The following is a 21,329-nucleotide window of genomic DNA, read 5'->3' as shown; positions in this document are numbered from 1 at the left end:
CTAGTTGTGGGGAGAAGAGGCTACTCTCCGGTTGTGGTGCATGGACCTCTCTTGTTTCACAGCACAGGCTCTAGGGTGCGAGAGCTTCAGTAGTTGCGGTGTACCAGTTGCCCCACAGAATGTGGGATCCTCAGGGACGAGGGATAGAACCCATGCCCTCTGCGGTGGAAACATGGAATCTTAACAACAGGACTGCCAGCACTGCCACTTTATTCCTTTTTTATGGCTGAATTATTCTATTGTATGTTCAGGTGGATGGACCACATTTGTTTATCCATTCATCTGCTGATGGACTTTTGAGTTGTTTCCACATTTTGGATACTGTGAATAGTGTTGCTATGACCATTTGTTCAAGTGTTTGAACATCCATTCAGTTCTTTTGGATATAGTCATAGGACTGGAATTGCTGTGTTCCTATAGTAACTCTATGTTTAACTTATCAAAGACCCGCCAAACTGTTCTCCACAGTGGTAGCACCATTTGACATTCATACCATCAATATATGAGGACTCAAATTTCTCCACATCCTCACTAATACCTGCCCCCTGGCTTCACCCCATAAAAGGGTAATACCTCACATATACCACGTATTTGTTTGTGTACTGTGGCCCTTTCAAGGACAGACTTTGTGTCTAGTGAAAACATTTGCAGGGGGGTCCTAGACTCAGAAGCCTGCAGGAATTTATAAAAACATTGCTGGCTCACCAAAAGCACATCTGCCAGGCCTCGGGGCTTGCAGGCTGCCAGGTTGCAGACACCGATCGATTTTATTACAATATATATAGGGTGGGTATAGCATCATTTAGTCCATCATTTCCCTTTTCCTTTTCTGGCCAGTTTCCTACCATGGGGAAAAAAAAAAAGAAAAAACACAACGCTCTAATAAACATCCTTGTCCCTAAGTTTTGGTATTTTTATTTCTTTGGGATGGATTCCCATGAGTGAGATTAATGGGTCAAAGTGTTTAGTTTCCATTTTAACAGATGTTGCCAGATTGCTTTCCCAAATGGTCACAAAACTTTACATGTACCCTTTCCTCCATATTCCTGCCAGCACTTGAGAGCATCGCTTGTTTTAGTTTCATCAATCAGTCTGATGAACGCACTGTTTCATTGCTTCTTTAATTTCCATTCTTCTGACCACTGTGCAATTTAAAGAGCTTTATATTCATTTGTTGACCTTTTGGTTTTGCTCCTCTATAAGTAATCTGTTCATAATCTAAAGTCCATTTCCATCTTTGTTGTTTGTCTTGTTCAGGTCAATTTGTAAAAGCTCTTTTTTTAAAAAAACATTAATCGATTTAATTTTTACAGAATTGGCTTGCTTTCTTTTTGTAAGATGATGTATCTAGGGACTTCCCTGGCAGTCCAGTGGTTAAGACTTCACCTTCCAATGCAGGCGGTGTGGATTTGATCCCTGGTCAGGGAACTAAGATCCCACATGCCTTTCCATCAAAAAACAAAACATAAAACAGAAGCAATACTGTAACAAATTCAATAAAGACTTAAAAAATGGCCCACATTAAAAAAAATCTCTGAAAAAAAAAGATGATATGTCTAACAGGAGAAAGCAATGGGTATTTATTTATTTGGCTGCCCCAGGTCTTAGCTGAAGCACATGGGATCCTCTGTCTTTGTTGCAGCATGCCGGATGTTTAGTTATATCATGTGGGATCCAGTTTCCTGACCAGGGATCCAACCTGGGCCCCCTGTGGTGGAAGCCCAGATTTTAACCATTGGACCACCAAGGAAGTCCCCATGAAAGCTTTTTAGATAATATCTGTTTGGCCTTTGGCTTAATTGCAGAGAAGTGATTAAGACCATTCTTCTCTGGGGCAGGCTGCCAAGGGTCACATCAGAACTTAGCCCCTGACTGGCTATGTGACCTCTACAAGTCATTCAACTTTGTTATGCCCCAGTTTTCTCATCTATAAAGTAGCGGTCATCATCAATATCATAATTCCTACCTCCTACTGTTGTTCTAGACGCAAAGGAGTTAATACAGGTCAATAAGATGGTGCGTGGCACCCAGTAAGTTAGGCAACCATGGTTGGTGACTATTATTTGTATTACAAATATTTTTCCAGCTCCATCATTTGCACTGGCTTTATTTTTGGTATCCCTTGTCACATAAAACATTTTAATGTTTACATAGTCAAATACCCTTCTTTTCTTTCTTAGCTTCTGAGTTCCCAGGCTTGGTTAAGGAGAGCTCCCTATTTCCTTCATGTGAATTTCCTTGATGTGATCATCACAGACATATAACTCACTATGTCCCACACTGAGGGGCATAGTCCTCCCAGCTCCTAATCTCTTTCCTCTTCTCCCTTGGCCCTCCCAGATGAGACCTGTAGACCACTTCACTTCCTGTCTTTCCTCCTCTCCTTCCCCATGTTCCCCACTGAGACCTGTGAAACACTTTTCCTCCCCACCCCTACTCACCAGTCTCTGAAATTTGGTTGAAATAATTTAGTATTTCTTAGAGCTCCCTTGGGCTTCCCTGGTGGCTCAGTGGTAAAGAATCTGCCTGTCAACATAGGAGCCACAGGAACATGAGTTCGAACCTTGGATCAGGAAGATCCCCTGGAGAAAGAAATGGCAATCCACTCCAGGATTTTTGCCTGGGAAATCCCATGGACAGAGGAGCCTGGCAGGCTACAGTCCGTGGGGTTGCAAAGAGTTGGACACGACTTAGCAACTAAACAACAGAACCCACAGGGAATGTCCATTTGGTTTCAAGAGTCCTTTTCTGTTACACAAATCCCTCTCTGCATCCCCTTAATCTTTTAAGTTTTTTTCTTTTTTAAACTGAACCATTTATAAAAAATCTATTGAATTTGTGATAATATTGCTTCTGTTTTATGTTTATTTGGTTTTTTGGCCATGAAGCATATTGGATCTTAGCTCCCTGACCAGGGATCAATCCTTCACCCCCTGCATTAGAAGGTGAATCTTTATCACTGGACCACCAGGGAAGTCCCTGGATCCACTTAGATGTAAGATATCCCATGCCTACATTCTTAACATTGTTTTTTTTCTCTCTCTCTTTTTTTTCTTCTCTTTTTTTCTCAATTTTCCTTTCAGGTTCAGTTGTAGTTTGGTTAGTCTTTTCTCAAGTTGTTTCCACAGACGGAGTCCTGAGAGTTAAAGTCTCTGAATCCTTGACTATTCTTTTGCCACAATAGATGAAAAGTATTTTGGAAACTAGATAGAGGATTCTTGGATTGACGTCCTTTCTCTCTCTTCTCTGTCATCTTTCCATAGCTTAGATGAAAATCCAGTCTGATTTTTTTCCTTCATGAATATCTTCTGCTTTCCACTTGACACTTATGTTTATCTTCAAGATTTGGGAATTTTACCAGAATATGACCACATTGGATTTTTATCTCATTAGACCAGTCTGGAACTCAGTGAACCCTTTTATAATTACTTTATTTATTATTTACTTATTTTGGCCACGCCACACAGCATATGGGATCTTAGTTTCTGCATCAGAGATCGAACCCAAGCCCCCTGAGATGAATGGGTGGAGTGGTGGTGTTTGCACAAATTTGTGAATATTCCAAAAAATAGTTGAACTGTACTTTAACAGAATGAATTTATCATTTTGTGGCCTCTTGGCTAAGATCGAATGTCAGTATCTGTTTTTAGTCGATGTCCCTGGTTGAACTGTGGTTGAGGGCTGGAGGGCAGAGACCTCAGGGAGTTGCATGTGTCTTGGTTGGGTGGCTGGGAATCCAGTCTGTGTCAGGAGCCAGCCTATGACCCAGGACACCACGGTCACCGCTGCCAGCATGCAGCCACTGGCCATGCAGCCAGGGGACCTGCTGCGGCTGCCAGAATCAGCTGCAGACAGTCTCTCTCTCTCAGGCTTCCCTCTGCCAGCTGGTTCTTTCTCCTAGATTCCATTTTATTTCACTCTATCAGGACTTGTCACTACACTGTTGAGATAGAGGGGAAGTGCTGGCTTATTCCTCAGTGGGAAAGATAGGTGAAGGGTCTGGACAGGAGCTTGAATCATGTGTTCTTGTTGTCCTGTCATTCTCGGGCCTTTTAGGTATGTATCTGAAAGAAAGTCTCTTGACTGTAAGAATATAAGAAAGTACACGAGCTAGGCCACAAAATGTTGGTGGTGGTTTAGTCACTCAGTCATGTCTCACTCTTGCGACCCTAAAAAATAACCTGCCAGGCTGCTCTGTCCATGAGATTTCCCAGGCAAGAATAGTAGAGTGAGTTGCCATTTCCTTAAATGACCTAAAAAAAGAAAAGATGAATTTTATATCATGAGAAGTCTATCTCAGTATAAAACGTATCCATATCTGTAAGGGTCCTAGGCCCAGGACTTCTTTCACGCTCTGCATCCCTAGCACCTAGCCAATGAGTGGGAAAGTTGGGATGTCAGTCCAGGAGCATCTGATTTCAAAGGCTGTTCTCTTTCACTTCCGCCTCCAACCTTGTTGGTACCAGGTTGCCTGGCAGCAAAGACTGTGCTGAGCTGAAACTTTATTCTTCTGTTTTGGCTGTGCCAGGTCTTAGTCGTGGCACACAGGATCTTCATTGTGGCATGGGGGGATCTAGTTCCTTAACCGAGCATGGAACCCAGCCCCCCTGAATTGGGAGTCTTAACCACTGGATCACCAGGGAAGCCCCAAACTCTCTTCTTTTGATAATTGAAGACTTAAGGTAGGAAGAGAAGGACGATTCAGTTTTTGTTTTAGAAGGATAATTTTTAGTTTTATGTGAATACTCTGTTAGAAATAATAACCATAGATAATAAGACTATTCAGCAGTTTTTTTCTGGGTGGACTATAGTTATTTTGGTAGCTTTTTTTTTTTTTAATTTTGTTTTTGAAATCATGAATTCTGGGAACCCTAGAGAACAGTGTGATTTTTTTCTCTCATTCATTTTTTTAAAAAACATGCATTCTAATGAATTTTGAGATTGTTTTCCATCATTAAATAAAAGATATGTATTAAGACAAAGCAGTTGGATCATGTTTGCCTATGAAAAGTCAACCTGTCTTTAATGCTATTGTTCTGCTTCCTCTATAGTTGAATTTGTCTGCTCTGTAGCATAGCAGGTCTTATGTGAAATCCTATTCAAATTAATAGGGGATAAATAAGTGGTTTTAAATAAACACCCAAGGCATTCCAGCCAAGCTCCAAAACCACTGGCCAACTGAGACATAGGACAAAGATAATCAGATGCTATGAGTTTGTTTGGGGGGACACAGATCAGCTCATAACAGACACCAGGGTTTATGTACTGTCTTATTTCCTCTTAAGCTTGCTTTGATTCCAGTGTGGTTCATTGAAGGACCGGAAACAAAACTGGCTGGGCTTTGGAAAGAGGTTGGGATAAGAACAGGTGGGAGACAGGAACTCCCCAGCCAGAGGGACCAGGATTCCCGAGAGATATCACCAGCAAGTTAGAAGCTGCTTGGGAGGCAGTGGGACCACTGGGTTGTTTCTAGGGTGTGCGGACGTCAGCTCCCATCAGTGACAAAGAAACATGAGGAAATGAAACATGTCCCCTCCAAGCCGTCTGGAAGCCAGAGTCAAAAATTACTCAGTTTTCATTTCAAACACAAAAATGACTCAGAATTTTTCAAATATTCTTTTATAGTAGCTCTGAGATCTTGTAAACAGTAACTTCAATGTACAACCATTTTCACTTTGTGGAAGAGACTTCATTTCAACTTGACAACCACCCTCAGACATGCTTCAAACAGCAGCTAGTGATCTTTCTCCACAGGGTTTTAAGAGTGAGGAAAATGTTTATATGAGAGCTACCCAGGCTACAGATGATAAGAAATGACAAAGGATGCTGGCTCAGTAGCCGCTCAGTCATGTCCGATTGTTAGCAACTGCATGGAGTGTAGTTCACCAGGCTTCTCTGTCCATGGGATTCTTCAGGCAAGAATACTGGAGTGGGTTGACATGCCCTTCTCTGGGGGACCTTCCTGACCCGGGATCGAACCTGGGCCTCCCGCATTGCAGGCAGACTCTTTACCATCTGAGTCACCAATGCCTCTCAGACCTACTATCCCACCCTAATTCCATTCTCAGACACTGCCTCTGGGGTAGGGATCCTGCCCGACCCAGGAGAGGACTGTGGACAGAGAATGGAGGATGAGCTAGAGACAGCTCAGCTAGAGAAGAGGGGCAGTTACTCTACAGATTTGCCCCAATTCTCCTTTGTTTTTAATCACATGAAACTCATATAACATGAAACGAACCATTTTAAAGTGAAAAATTTAGTGGCATTTAGTACATTTTCAGTGTTGTGCAACCGACACCTCTCTAATTCTGAAACATTTTCATCGCCCGAGAAAGAAACTACAGGCTGTTTAGCCATTCCCCCTTTGAAGGACATTAGCAGATTGTTCTTCTAAAAAAAAAAATGTAAAAGCATTACAGAGACAATTGAGGCCTCTCGTCCATCAAATTTCCCTCCTTCCTTCTACAGAGGTCATCTGTATCCTGCGGTTGCTATGCATCCTTCTCATCCATGATTTTTGTTTTACTACGTATCAATGCTTCCAAAATCCATGTTATTTTGTTCAGTATGTTTTAAACATTTACAACAGTGTTATCACATTGCACAAATCTTTTGGCAGCTTGCTTTTGGCTCTAGATGTTCTGCTCTAGGTTTAACTCTGTTGATGAAAGTAACTCTTGTCCACTTTTTTCCTTCCCTGCTATGTATTATTCCGACGGGTGCCTGTATTGGTGTTTATCTGTTCCCCTCCTAATGGACACTTGGGTTGTCTCCTGGTTTCCACTATTACAAACACTGTTGCACTGAACATCCTTGACCTGCCTCCTTGTGAGATGGTAGCTTTATTAGGAAGACAAGAAGAATCTTCAACAAGGAAGAAAGAACTCAATGACCTGTTACCTTTGGAAGAAGGGAAACTAACATTTATTAATCCCTTTAGTGCCAGGTACTGTGCCTGAAAGCTTAAGTACACGAGCTCAGTCTGGACCTGGGAGATCCCTCTTGGTAGGACAACGTGAAAAGTTCCAGAAATATTGAGCCCTAATGGGCCAAAGCATTCACCCTACTTTTTACAGTTCATGTTGTTCATCTCTCACTTTGTGTTTTTTCAGAACTTTTAAAGGCAAAGACTCTGAAGTCGGACTGCCTACATTTGTTCCCTCAAACATTGTGCCCTCATACATGCCTACGTTTGGCTCATCTCTCACAGGTTGTATGACCGTGGGCAAATTATTCAGACTCCCTGGGCCTCAGTTCCCTTATCTGTGAAATGAAATAGCACCTACCCTATGAAGTTATTGAAAGAATGAAATGAGATCATCCATGGAAAATAGAGTAGTGTCTGGCAGTCTGCATGGAGCAAATCTTAGATATAATAATTTATGGCGATCAAATGATGAATGGGGGACTTACCTGGTGGTCCAGTGGTAAAGGCTTCATGCTGCCAAGGCAAGAGGTGTGGATTCGATCCCTGGTCAGGGAACTAAAACCCCTCTCTGACAGTCTATCTTTGCCTCGTGTTCTTTGACTGAAATAAAAAATTGAATCAATACCATTTTCCTGACCGAAGCGTTGTATTCCAAAGAAGGGATGTTCTGTAAGCTTGCTGAAAAGAAACCCTCTGTTTTTTAACCTGTTAACATCGGTTCAGTTCAATTCAGTTCAGTCGCTCAGTTGTGTCTGATTCTTTGTGACTCCATGGACTGCAGCACGCCAGGCCTCCCTGTCCATCACCAACTCCCAGAGTTTACCCAAACTCATGTCCATTGAGTTGGTGATGCCACTCAACCATCACATCCTCTGTCGTCCCCTTCTCCTCCCGCCTTCAAACTTTCCCAGCATCAAGTCTTTTCCAGCGAGTCAGTTCTTCACACAGGTGGCCAAAGTATTGGAGCTTCAGCTTTAGCATCAGTCCTCCCAATGAATATTCAGGACTGATTTCCTTTAGGATGGACTGGTTGGATTTCCTTGCAGTCCAAGGGACTCTCAAAAGTCTCCTCCAACACCACAGTTCAAAAGCATCAATTCTTTGGCGCTCAGCTTTCCTTATAGTCCAGCTCTCACATCCATACATGACTACTGGAAAACCACAGCTTTGACTAGATGGACCTTTGTTGGCAAAGTAATGTCTCTGCTTTTCAATATGCTGTCTAGATTGGTCATAACTTTTCTTCCAAGGAGTAAGCATCTTTTAATTTCACGGCTGCACTCACCATCTGCAGTGATTTTGGAATCCCCAAAAATAAAGTCTGTCACTGTTTCCATTGTTTCCCCATCTATTTGCCATGAAGTGATGGGACCAGATGCCATGATCTTCGTTTTCTGAATGTTGAGTTTTAAGTCAACTTTTTCACTCTCCTCTTTCACTTTGATCAAGAGGCTCCTTAGTTCTTCTTCACTTTCTGCCATAAGGGTGATGTCATCTGGATATCTGAGGTGATTGATATTTCTCCCGGCAATCTTGATTCCAGCTTGTGTTTAACCCAGCCCAGCGTTTCTCATGATGTTAACATCAGTAGGCAATTGTTTTTTCTTCTTTGCAGTTGCATTGGGAATGTCATATACTGTTCCCAGTGCCCACTCATGCCTGTGAATCCCTTTCAGGGTGTGGCCAGAGCACCCAGTATATCAATATTTGTTAAGAGCCTAGAAGCGTTTGCCTTTCATAGGACAGGGTTGTGAGATTGTGATCATGCCTGATGTTTGTAATGCCACATGCAAACCTCTTCTCACTGAAGAGACAGAGAGTGACCAAGTCTTAAATTTGAGCCCCAAGAGAATCCAGTGCTGGCTGCACAGTAGCCACATTTCAGCTGTCATGGAAGATGCAAAACAGTGAACAGAGTGTCACGGCCAGGTATTCACCACGGCTAAGCCTGCCAAAGAATATTTCTTGGACTTGAGTTTATTAAGTAACATATAACATTACAAAGATTTTTAAATCTCTGGGAAGGCCTCAAGAAGGGCCCTAGAACTCATCTGGAGAGCCACATCTGTTTGGGTTTGGGACAATGTGAACTGTTATTTCTTCCTCAAGGTTGGCTGATTACCTCTGTGTTCCCCAGAAATTTTGGAAGCAAGAGAACCGAGACCAACTTTGCTGAAGGCACAAACATGCTTTTTAAATGAGTGACCTAGATGGCAGTGCGAAATGTTACTGTAGGAACAGTTGCCAAAAAGCATGTCTTAACATAAACAGTAGTTTTAAAATACCCCTTCAGGACTTCCCAGGTGGTCCAGCGACTAAGACTCCATGCTCCCAATGCAGGGGTCCTGGGTCTCATCCCTGGTCAAGGAACTAGGTCCTACATGTTTTAACTTAAAGTTCACATGCCACAACTAAAGATCCTGTGTGCTGCAGCTGGGCCTAGCACAGCCAAATAAATAAATAAAAATATTTTTTAGAAATAACGATAAATAAAAATACCCTTTACTGGTTACTAGAGGTAGGGGTGGAGATGGAGAAATTGGATGAAGGTAGGCAAATGGTACAAACGTTCAGTAATAAGATAAATAACTCCTAGGATGTGATGTACAACCCCATAGATATAATTAACACTGCTCTGTGTTATAGATGAAAGCTGTTAAGGGGATAAATCCTAAGAGCTCTAATCACAGGAAACATTTTTTCCTATTTCTTTAATTTTGTACCTATATGAGATGATGGATCTTCACTAAAGTTATTGTGGTCATCATTTCATGATGTATGTAAGTCAGATCATTATGCTGTACACCTTAAATTTCTGCAGTGCTGTGTGTCAATTATATCTGCGTAAAACTAGAAGAAAAAAAAGAGAGACTTTACATAGCTGCTGCTGAGAGTTGTCCTCCTGACCCTTTTATAAAGTGTGGTTTGGGACCAATCAGATTCTCTCAAATGAGACTCTGACCTGAAAGACACAGGTATTGAGGTTGAATCATGTTTATGGTTAAGAGCTGGAGTGAAGAGCTGTGAACTGGTCTCCTGGGTCTGCCTGTGCCTGATTTAATTCTCTGTTAGTTTCTGTGCGATACATCACAATATTTCTTCTCTTTTTCTTTTTCAAGTTAATATAAGTGTATCTCGGTTACTTCATCCATAAGTACCTGGAGTTAAACAATTACAGTAAGGCATCTTTTCATGCCATGAGAGAGAGAGAAAGGAATTTCCAGTAACACAAACAGCCCAGCTTCAACCACTAAAGAATTTCATCAAAAATTTCTTTCCAATTTGAAAAAGTCATCAATTTTAGCTAAAAGATGGGGGAGCAGGAGATGACCCATATCTCCATTGATTTGTGAATGGTCAATCGCCGGTACTTAGTGCTTCACCATGGAGAAGGCGATGGCACTCCACTCCAGTACTCTTGCCTGGAAAATCCCATGGACGGAGGAGCCTGGTAGGCTGCAGTCCTTGGGGTCTCGAATAGTCAGACATGACTGAGCAACTTCACTTTCACTTTTCACTTTCATGCATTGGAGAAGGCAATTGGCAACCCACTCCAGTGTTCTTGCCTGGAGAATCCCAGGGACGGTGGAGCCTGGTGGGTTGCCATCTATGGGGTCGCACAGAGTCGAATACGACTGAAGCGACTTAGCAGCAGCAGCAGTGCTTCACCAAGGCACATTGTTAGTCAAATCCCTCAGCTAAAGACTGATTACAGAAGCAAAGCAGGGGAAGAGAGAAGTGAGCTGGGGCCTGAGGGACCTTCTGTGAATTGCAGCTGCTTGCTTTAAGTTCCGTAGACCATAGTTAGGAAGTGTTTTGAATATTAAACCAAAAGGCATGTTTATATCAGGTGCAGTTTAAATCCCCTCCCTTCATGCAAGGTGCCCTGGGGCAGGCAGGCTAATAAATTTGGAAAGGCAAAGGAGTTCATAAAGTCAGAAACAAACATGATTTTGTACCCCTGATTTTATGGTTCTGGACATAGGGGTAATTAATCTCCTGAAGCTTGGAAGACGTTGTTTGGGGGCAGCTAGCGGGAAGTCCAACAGAGAGTGAAACTCATGGAACTCATGACCCCAAAAACTGGCATCCTCCAAAATAAAGAGAAATCAGTGAAAAAGAGATGCATAAATGATGATGACTGGCCCTTCCAATACATATATAGATACACAGACATGCATACCTAGAGTTACACACACACAAACATTGTATCACACACAATTTGAGACTGAATAGACCACATCATTGGTTTAGCCCAGAACATTATGGCTTGCTCTCATTTTTTTATTTTTAATTTTTTGCCTGAACTGTGCGGCATGTCAGAGAAGGAAATGGCAACCCACTCCAGTGTTCTTGCCTGGAGAATCCCAGGGACGGGGGAGCCTGGTGTGCTGCCGTCTATGGGGTCGCACAGAGTCAGACACGACTGAAGCGACTTAGCAGCAGCAGCAGCAGTGCGGCATGTAGGATCTTATTAACAGTTCTCCAACCAGAAACTGAACCCATGCCCTGGAGTGGAAGGGTAGAGTCTCTAACCACCGTACTGCTAGGGAAGTTGTGTTTGCTGTCTGTTGGCACTCTCCTGGACAGGAAACAGAATTTAAGAGATTCCTCTCTCTCTCTCTTTTCAAATGGAAGTGTAGTTGATTTACAATGTCGTGTTAGTTTTGAGTGATTCAGTTATTCATAGATATGTACATATTCTTTTCCATTATGCTTTATTATAAGATATTGAATATAGTTCCCTGTGCTATACAGTAGGATCTTGTTGTTTATCTACTCTATATGTAGATAAACATAGTAAATAAGTAGTTTGTATCTGATAATCCCCAATTCCTAAGTTACCCCTCCCCCATCACTTTTCTGCTTTGGTAACTGTACATTTGTTTTCTATGTCTGCGAGCCTGTTTTTGTTTCATAAATAAGTTCATCTGTGTCATATTTCAGACTTCACATATGTTATCTGCAGTATCTGTCTTTCTCTGTCTGACTTACTTCACTTCATATAATAATCTCTAGGTCCATCCATGTTGCTTCTGATGGTATTACTTCATTATTTTTTATGGCTGAATAATATTCCATTGTATATAGCACGCTGAATTGTGGGTGGACACTTGGATTGCTTCCATGTCTTAGCTATTGTGAATAGTGGTGAACACTGGGGTGCATGTATCTTTTCAAATTTGAGTTTCGTCCGATATGTGCCCGGGAGCGGGATTGCTGCGTCATGTGGTAACTCTATTTTTAGTTTCTTAAGGAGACCCCATATTGTTTTCCGCAGTACCTGCACCTATTTACATTCCCACCAATGGTGTAGAAAGGTTCCCTTTAGGAGACTGCTCTCTTAATAACTATTGTTGATGATCAAGGAAGATGATAGGAAGATGATACTAAGGAAAAGTCAGATGGACAAGTGAAAATCATCACTAACCTCATCACCCAGGTAGAATCAAAGTTAAGGCTGCAATGTATGTTTTTCTAATCTGCTGTTCCAGCCATATATACATAGACAGATTTTAGAAGAGAACAAAGATCCTATCTTGTTTTTAACCTCTTTTCCCTTTAATACGGTGTGATCTTTTTCTCAAATCTTTTGTTATTTTCACACAACAGGGTTCTTTACCTAACTGGGTAGAAGACTCCACACTCACCGTGCCCAGTTATCTGACCTCACCTCTGTTCCTCACTGCAGTGGGTTGACTTGGGCTCCCCAAAAGCTATGTCCACCCAAGATCTCAGAACGTGACCTTATTTGGAACAAGGGGCTTTGCAGATGTAATCTTTGCAGATGTAATTAAGGGAAGGATGTCAAGCTGAGATCATCCTGGGTTGGGGTGGTCCCTCAATCCAGCGGCAAGTGTTTGTATAAGAGACAGAGAAGGAGAAGACACAGAGACATGGAGAAAAGAAGGCATGCTGAGACAGCGGGGGGCCTGGGACCCTTTGCTGCAGTGCCAACACTTAGACGAATGTCTCCTCCGGCAACACAATACAAGAAGCTATGGGGGACTAAAAATAACTGTGTACCTGTGCAGTTGGGATAAATTATGGACAAAAAGATACAAAAAAGATCAAAACCCAACTACCGCTTCTGAAGAGGTGGAATCAAAAGCAGGGTGATGTGCATGCCCCCTGCACACATACCACGAAAGGGGTCGCAAACCATCTAAGCCACCCCTCCGGAATGACCCCTGAACACACCCTACCTTCACCCCATATAAGGAACAAGCTCACCCCTCTTCAAGGAGCAAGCCAGCAAGAGAACCTGTTACTTGCTCTCACTCCCCACCTTGTGCCACAAGGGCCCTAATAAAGCCTTGCCTGAATTTCTTGTCTGGCCATTTATCAATTTCTGTTGATTAAGAAGGCCAAGAATCCTGGTCCATAACAATGTGAAGATGGAGGCAGAGACTGGAGTGATGTGTCTGCAGGCCCAGGAATGTTAAGGACATTCCTGATAGCTCATAGAAGCTAGGAGTGAGGCATGAGGTGGATTCTCCTCAGAGTATCCAGAAGTAATCAGTCCTGCTGACCCCCTGATGTGGACTCCCGGGCTCCAGAACTGTCTGAGAATACTGTTTTGCCTTTTTTCCCCAAGTATTTATCTATTTTCACTTTCAGCTGTGTTGAGCCTTAGTTGTGGTGCACGGGCTTCTCTCTAGTTGCAGAGTGTGGGCTTAGCTGCCCGGTGGCACGTGGGATCTTACTTTCCCAACCAGGAATTGAATCCTTCATGTCCCCTGAATTGGACGGTGGATTCTTAACCACTGGACCACCAGGGAAATCCCAAGTTTTTGTTTTTTTTAAGCCACCAAATTTGTGTTACTTTGTTATGGCAGTCCTGGGAGACCAGCAGGCTCACACACCCGAGGGCCTCTGCATTTACCATCCCCTCTGGCTAGAATGCCCTTCCTCCAGATGCTCACACTGTTTGCGCCGTCTCATCATCCATGGCTCAGCTCTTGGTCACATCCCAGTCATCCCAGCACCACGCCTTTTTTAGCCTGTCATCCTTCTTTGTTGGCTTCATGGTCCTCACAGTCATCCCAGGCTTCCTTTCCATTTATTTGTTTACCTCTTGTCTGGCCACCTCCCCGCTGTGAATGTAAGTTCTAGGAGAAGAGGGTCTCAGGGAATTTGTTCCTTGCTCTGTTTCCACCAACCACTCAGAACGCCACAGCACACTGTTGGTGCTTAATACATGAAAACTTGATGCCAAGCAGGGCCCTGTGGGGCTCCTGGGCACAAGGACTTTCTGTTTCCCCCATTTCCTTCATTATAGAAAACAGCTTTCATTCAGCCTCCACAAACTTCCCTGAGTTCCAATGGGCAGACCCAAGCAGTTGTTAACTAGAGAAGGAAGGAGATGCCACACCAGGCAGAAACAGTCAAGAGCAGCCTTGGGGCAAGGTCCTGTTTCCCCATTGGGGAAACATACGACAATATCTTTGAGCCATTTTGCTGACACTGAAACCCCCTCCAGGTGGGAGAAGTTAACGATTAATGATGTTATGGTGCCCACCAGCATGTAGACACCATACTTGAAGGCTGATGGTGCTGACTCCCACTTACTTCACCACCAACCCATCAGAAGAATGTCCACAAGCTGATCATGCCCTCCTCTTTGAACAATTACTGTAAAACTTCTCACTATCTTCCCCAAATAGGGACACACGGTTTTGAAATCGTTAGCCCGCTTTTAGCCCCCTTTGCCCGGCAAAACAATAAAGCTGTTCTTTTCTATCTCACCCAAATCTCTGTCTCCAAGATTCGATTTGGCACTGGTGTACAGAGAAACTGAGCTTTCAGCATCAAGCTGATGGGATGAATGAACAGAAGGACAAATGTGAGTTGTTCGGTTGTTCTGAACAAATAGGGGTTTCACAAACGGGTTCCCGGCTGACTCATGCATCTGAGGCTGGCGGAATCCCTGCTTTCCTCTGAGCTCTTCTCTGATCATCACTTCCTCTTTAGGAAAGATGATCTCTGCTTTTAACTTTCAGTCTCTAGGAGCTAATTAAAAAATCAGACAAGCAAACTGCTCAGAAAACACTTCAGAACCTCAAAATATCCCTCTTTCTTCCTTTTCTGCCATTCCACTGGGGCCAGGAGTCTGAGTATCTGCCTTCCTTATCGGCATCCTAGTCACTATGTCAAAGCAAGCCTCATCTTGCTAATGAACAATGAGTGGAAATGAGCATGTAACAGAAACTTGGACCGATCACCACCTCAAACCAGTACATCTCCTTTCCTTCCCAGCTTTGGGAACTGAAACCATTCTGTAGGAAGGTCTCTCTTCCCCCTCCTATGCAAAAATCCCAGCCTGGCCAGATTCCTTTTTTTGATACACAAATACTAATAGCAGCATTCACCATACCATTAGCAGTATTCACCACCCCCTAAATAAAAGCAAAGTGCTCTTGCAATCCTGTCTGTACTGCCCTTCCAGATTAAATCACTTTTATTTATTCCCAACTCTTTCCCATCCTTGTTCTAACGCATATGTAATTTTTGACTTAACTACCTCATGTTGTGGCTCAGATTCCACATCCCTTTCTTACACTTTACAGTATGTGGTATTTTTTTTTTCTTCCAGGGCACAGTTAACCACCCATAAAGGTCTCCGCTTAAGTAAGAAGTCCATGTCTGTGAACCATCACCCAGACACATGCAACACCAGACTATGTGTCTCATATCAAAGTTTATTGAAGGGGTAGATTTCTTATAAGAACAGAAACACAAGCAAATGAACCAGGAGGAAATCTCTCCCCCCTCTAACCATAGGACAGCATTTCCCTTTGAGTGATAAAAGCAAACAGAGGTGGGAAGCTGCTTTCTCCCTGGAGCCTTTTTAACTGCTCAACCTTCAAATTAGTGTAAACAGAAGAGGAATGGATTGGCTGCAGGTTGTAAGATAAATGTCATTTCCTTTTGCTTAGTAACACTGTTCTGCTCAGATCCTCCTGGGGCAAAGCCCCTTCTTACCACCACTGGAAACTCAGATACTAACGGAAGCTCATGAATCTCTCTATCTGGTCCGTTTCTGCTAAATCATGGCTGAAAGAAGGATCGGTTCCACTGAACCCAGGTGACCTCCTGGCTTGTTTCATGATGCCTGGGCTCCCTTCAGATGCAATAATTCCCCTCCAATCACAGCTTTCCTTATCCCAGTGGGAGCCCACAAGAAGCTAGACATTGCTCCAGAAGCTGAGAACCAAACAACAGGTGACAGGAAGAGGCCTGTTGAGTCCCAGGTGCCAGTGGGCCTCTCTGTGGCTCCAACACTCCAGCAGCAGAAATGTGGACAGTTTTGCCATCTTCAGTTCTGCAAGTGTCCAAGACTGAACAGAAGTCTTAGACACCTGGAAGCTTCATCCTCCATTCCCCAAGGTTCCTGTGGAGACACACCACAGGCAAGCAGCCCACGCTGTCACACCGATGCCCTAAATCTGCTTCTCCGAATCTGGAAGTTCTGGGAAACCACAGACCAAGGCTCTGTTATTCTGTGCAGCAGCCAAACTGCTTCTCCAGAAATCCTGGTCCTTGATGATCTTCTCCCTTCTCAGCTTGGCTTTTTTAACTGGAGACTGGATTCAGATAAGAGGGGCTCTGCGGCTCACTGAGATTGGACATCAAAGCCTCGGGAACGTTCTTGGTAGTGCTCAGATCCCCCGTGAGCTCGGCGGTGGTGCTGCGGTTGTTATCCAACTCATCCGGCCCCTTCCTCTGCAGGCAGCGGTTGATCAAGGTGGAGAAGAAGTTGGGGAAAGATGGGCTGGAGAAGTAGTACACCAAAGGGTCCAGCATGCTGTTCATGTAGGTGAAGCTGAGGGTGATGTAAAACGCCAGGTCCACTGAACGATAGACGTCACAGTTTTCCGTGCCAGCCTTGCGCAAGAGCCAGAAAATATGTATGCGTACGGCCACGCTGGGCAGGAAGCAGATGATGAAGACAATGGCCACCACCATGATGAAGTTGATAGCCCGCTTGATCTTGGTGTGTCTGTTCATTTGCCGCTGCCGCAGGCTCCAGACGATTCTGACTGAGCAGAACAGGATGATGCCCAGGGGCACGAAGAACTCCAGGAGGAACATGGCATCGTGCCAGCGGAAGGCATCGCAGATGCTGAAGCTGCTGCACAGTTTCGAACCCTGATTCTCGATCAACCTCGTTCTGTACAGGAGGTGGACCGTCAGGCCGATGGTGATGCCCCACAAGAGGCAGGAGATGATGCCCGCTGTCCGATTGGAGATCTTGTTCAGGGCGTGGTGGGGATGGACCACCCGGAAGTACCTATCCACGGCCACCACAGTGAGGAAAATGATGCTGCCCTGGCGGTTCATGGCCAACATGAACAGCATGAGCCGGCAGGGGATCTCCCCAAACTTCCAGTCCCACCTCCGCACGTAGTTGTCCGCCAGGAACGGCAGGCAGATGATCAGGAGAAAGTCAGCCACGGCCAAGTTGAACAGGAAAACCCGGCTGGCTTTCCAGGACTTGAGGTGGAAGCAGAAAATCCACAGGGCAAGGCCATTGCCCAGGAGCCCGAACACGAACTCCAGCCCCACAACCGGCGGCAGCACTTTGGCAATGAAGTCATCACGGAACACACAGCAGTTCTTCTCGCCTATCTTCAGAAAATGATTCTGCAGTTGGGAAGGGTTCATGAGTGAATCGCGTTGGCGCCAGGGAGCAGCTCACCTAGTCAAGGCTCGGAGAAGGAGGTGCAGGTCTGAATGGCGAACCTGTGGTTCAGCGCTCGCCTTTATGTCATGTCAGAGTGTTGAAACAGATGACTGAATGGTTACCAGGAAACTACGAAATCGCTTTAAGAAAAAAAAAAAAAAAAAGAAGCCAGCAAGGCTCTTGTGCAACCTGCTGTTTGCATAAACAAGTAATAAAAAAAAAAAAAAATCCCCCGGGGAGACAGGAACCCAAAAAATTTTCTAAATGTAAAGAATATGCTTGGGCAAGCCGACTGTCATTGTGAATTACTGAAATGGGTAAGCCTGTGTGCCCGTATACTGAATACTTAGCACAGGAGAATTAATTCACAGTCATGTGGTTGCCTTGCATAATGAACAAAACAACAGCAGCAATATTAACTTACTGTGCTCAACAGAAGCATGAAGAATTTGCATGGAATATTTGCAGGCATGTGTTTTAAGAAATGGTAGTGTGTGTGTGATTTTTGAGGGGGGACAGAAGGCCAAGAGAATAGTAATTGTCTAGTACCTTGTGGCCTGCCATCTATGGGGTTGCACAGAGTTGGACATGACTGAAGCGACTTAGCAGCAGCAGCAGCAACAGTATTTTATGAGGACAGATGTGTTGCATTTGATGTTTCCAGGCCATCTTTCCCATACAAGCATGGATTGCCTTTCTACACTAGAATGCTGCAATTAATTCCCAGCTAAGGCGGAGGTGGGGGGGTTGGGGGGTGGGGGGGTGGGGGGAAGCTATTTGAGAGCGGCATGCCATTTCATAAGATGCTTGAAAACTTGAACCCAGTTTGGGTTGCCAGTGGTATGTTACAATAAGTTGAGTTTTTCCTTTGTTTGTGTTAGATTTTGAGATGCCTCCATGCTCAAGTTAGTAATTTATCATTAAGGATGTGATTTATTAAAATTAATAAGCTTTATTTTTTAGAGCAGTTTTAAATTTCCAGCAAAACTGAGCAGAAAGTACAGCGAGTTCTTGTTTACCAGCTGTCCCCGTATACAACCTCCCTCACAATGTACATGATATTTTTGATTTTTTAAAATTTTATTTATTTATAGATTTTTTAAAAATACATTTTACTTAATTTTAGCTGTGCTGGGTCTTCACTGCTGCTCTGGCTTTTGAGTGCAGACCACTCTCCAGTTGTGGTGCTCAGGCTTCTTGCAGTGGCTTCTCTTGTTGCAGAACACAGGCCTTAGGGTGCCAGGTTTCAGTACTTGCGGCACTTGGGTTCAGTCGTTGTGGTTCCCAGGCTCTAGCACACAGGCTCAGTAGTTGTGGCCCATGGGCTTAGTTGCTCTATGGCAAATGGGATCTTCCCGGATCAGAGATCGAATCTATGTCTCCTTCATCGGCAGGCAGATTCTTTACCACTGAGCCACCAGCGAAGCCCAATGTGCGTGATATTTTAAAAACCTCCATTTTTACAAAATTAAACTTTGAGGACCTAAGAAGACTTTGAACTCTGCCTTGCCGGAGGTCACCATTTCACACATCATTTTCTTGCTTTTCAGTATAATTGGGTGTATAAATCCTCACAGAACATTTCTACCCTGGAATATTTTGGGCTGATGAATTCTTGCTGTGCAAGAGGTTCTTAGTTGTGTTGCTTCTACTCTGAATGAGAACTAAGACATTTGTTTATTTTTATCTTTGAAAATTTGGCCACGTCATGCAGCATGAGGGATCTTAGTTCCCAATCCAGGAATCGAACCTGCTCCCTCTGCAGTGGAAGTGTAGAGTCTTAATCACTGGACTACCAGGAAGTCCCAGACATTTGTTTATTTAGTTTCACAGCCAGGTTCTGCCGTAGGGGTTTGTAGACTCCTCCCAGTAAACGGGAGTCAAGATGATCTAATGTTAGGCTCACGTAGGGAGCAGTGGCACTTGATGATGAAGACGGTAATGAAGATGACATGGGCAGTCATGCTAGGGAGAGCTTCCTGCATGTCGGGTGGCATGCTCAGTGCTTTAAATACATTCACTTGTTTCCTCCTGACTTCAGTCCATGAGGGAGGGACTACTACTGACTTTTATTTCGAAATGAGGAAAGTGAAGCTCACAGAAGTTGGCCATATATATAGTCAAGGCTATACAGATCATAAGATTTGAATCTGGCACTGGCTTCAAAGCCTGCATCCCTAACCAATACACTACACTGCCTCTTATTATATTGTTGCCCCATCTGTAAGGCTGCACCAGATTGAGGTCACATTGTGTGGGTGTGGTAAGACTCAAGTGAAATGACTAGCATTTGTTTCCTGTCCTTGATGCCTGTCAATATCCTGCTCCCTTCTCAGATGAATGTAGACTTGTCAGTGACATTCAGAAAGTAACCCTAAGGGCCTTTATTAGCTAAGAGTCAGAAAATCCAACTATTCACAATAGTTATTTCCGGGAGCTGGAATTTGCAAGGGATCTTCCCTTTGCAAGGTTTTCTTTCTGTTTTGTTTTTAATTTTTGCCAACCCACTCCAGTACTCTTGCCTAGAAAATCCCATGGATGGAGGAGCCTGGTGCAGGCTACTGTCCACGGTGTCGCAGAGAGTCGGACACAACTGAGCGATTTCACTTCACTTCATAGTTACTATACAATGTTGGGTTACTTTCTACTGTACAGCAAACTGAATCAGCTATCAGGACATATATATATCCCCTCTGTTTTGGATTTCCTTCGCATTTAGGTCCCCACAGAGCACCGAGTAGAGTTCTCTGTGCTGTACAGTAGGTTCTCATTAGTTACCTATTTTATACATGGTGTGTGTATGTCAATTCCAATCTCCTAATTCTTTTTTCCCCTCATAAACTGTTATTTGTCTGTTTATTTTTATTTATTACTTTAAAAAATGTTAATTGGAGGCTGATTGCTTTACAATGCTGTGTTAGTTTCTGCTATACAGCAATGTGAATCAGCTGTAAGTGTAAATATATCCCCTCCCTCTTGAGCCTCCCTCTCACCCCTCGAGGTCATCAGAGAGCACTGAGCTGAGCTCCCTGTGCTTTACAGCAGCTTCTGACCAGCTATCTATTTCACACTTGGTAGTGTATATATTGGAGAAGGCAATGGCACCCCACTCCAGTACTCTTGCCTGGAGAATCCCAGGGACGGGGGAGCCTGGTGGGCTGCCGTCTATGGGGTCGCACAGAGTCGGACACGACTGAAGCGACTTAGCAGCAGCAGCGGAGTATATATATTAATGCTACTCTCTCAATTCGTTCCACCCTCCCCTTCCCCCACTCTGCCCACCTTTGAAAATTTTATAATTTCATAATATTTGGATAAAATTAGGAAAAAACAAGAATGGATATTGCTTCATTTGGAAAAAAAGAGAGAGAGAGAGAAGTTGGAGGCCCTGGATGCTTTTTCCTGGCTCCATCATTACCCATGAAACCTCTTAACCCCTGAACTTTCCATATGTAATGTGGAAGATGGGACCATCTTCCAGATCCCTTCCAGCTCTCACATCCTAGGATTCTAAACCCAAGTTCACAACTGCTCAGAAAGAGTGTCAATCCCGGCCTCCCTGGAGCCTGGCCCTGCTGTGGAATTCCCAGTCTTACCACTGTGTCATGGGCATGTTTTGTCTTGCTCCTGTCTTCCTTTTATGCATTTTTTTTTCTTACAAGTGCATGAGTTGTACAGAAACTTGTTTTAGTGATTCAACAGCTCAGGCAGTGA

At 43.8% G+C, this 21,329-nt stretch overlaps 1 protein-coding gene across 1 annotated transcript; it reads right to left on the bottom strand.

Annotated features, from left to right (window-relative positions):
- Nucleotides 1–16,186: 16,186 nt before the first annotated feature.
- Nucleotides 16,187–17,596, bottom strand: HCAR2 (hydroxycarboxylic acid receptor 2). Its single transcript, XM_068990096.1, has one exon. It carries the CDS (start codon nt 17,594–17,596, stop codon nt 16,505–16,507), a length of 1,092 nt encoding a protein of 363 aa, XP_068846197.1. The 3' UTR covers nt 16,187–16,504.
- Between the last annotated feature and the right edge of the window lie 3,733 nt (nt 17,597–21,329).

Source organism: Capricornis sumatraensis, chromosome 17 (genome assembly GCF_032405125.1).
Source record: "Capricornis sumatraensis isolate serow.1 chromosome 17, serow.2, whole genome shotgun sequence".
NCBI lineage: Eukaryota > Metazoa > Chordata > Mammalia > Artiodactyla > Bovidae > Capricornis > Capricornis sumatraensis.
Note: the sequence above shows the minus strand (reverse complement) of the source record. Positions and strands in the feature narration are given on the sequence as shown.

Excerpts from the sequence above, each read along its gene's own strand:
- HCAR2 (XM_068990096.1), bottom strand. The coding sequence starts at position 17,596 with ATGAACCCTTCCCAACTGCAGAATCATTTTCTGAAGATAGGCGAGAAG.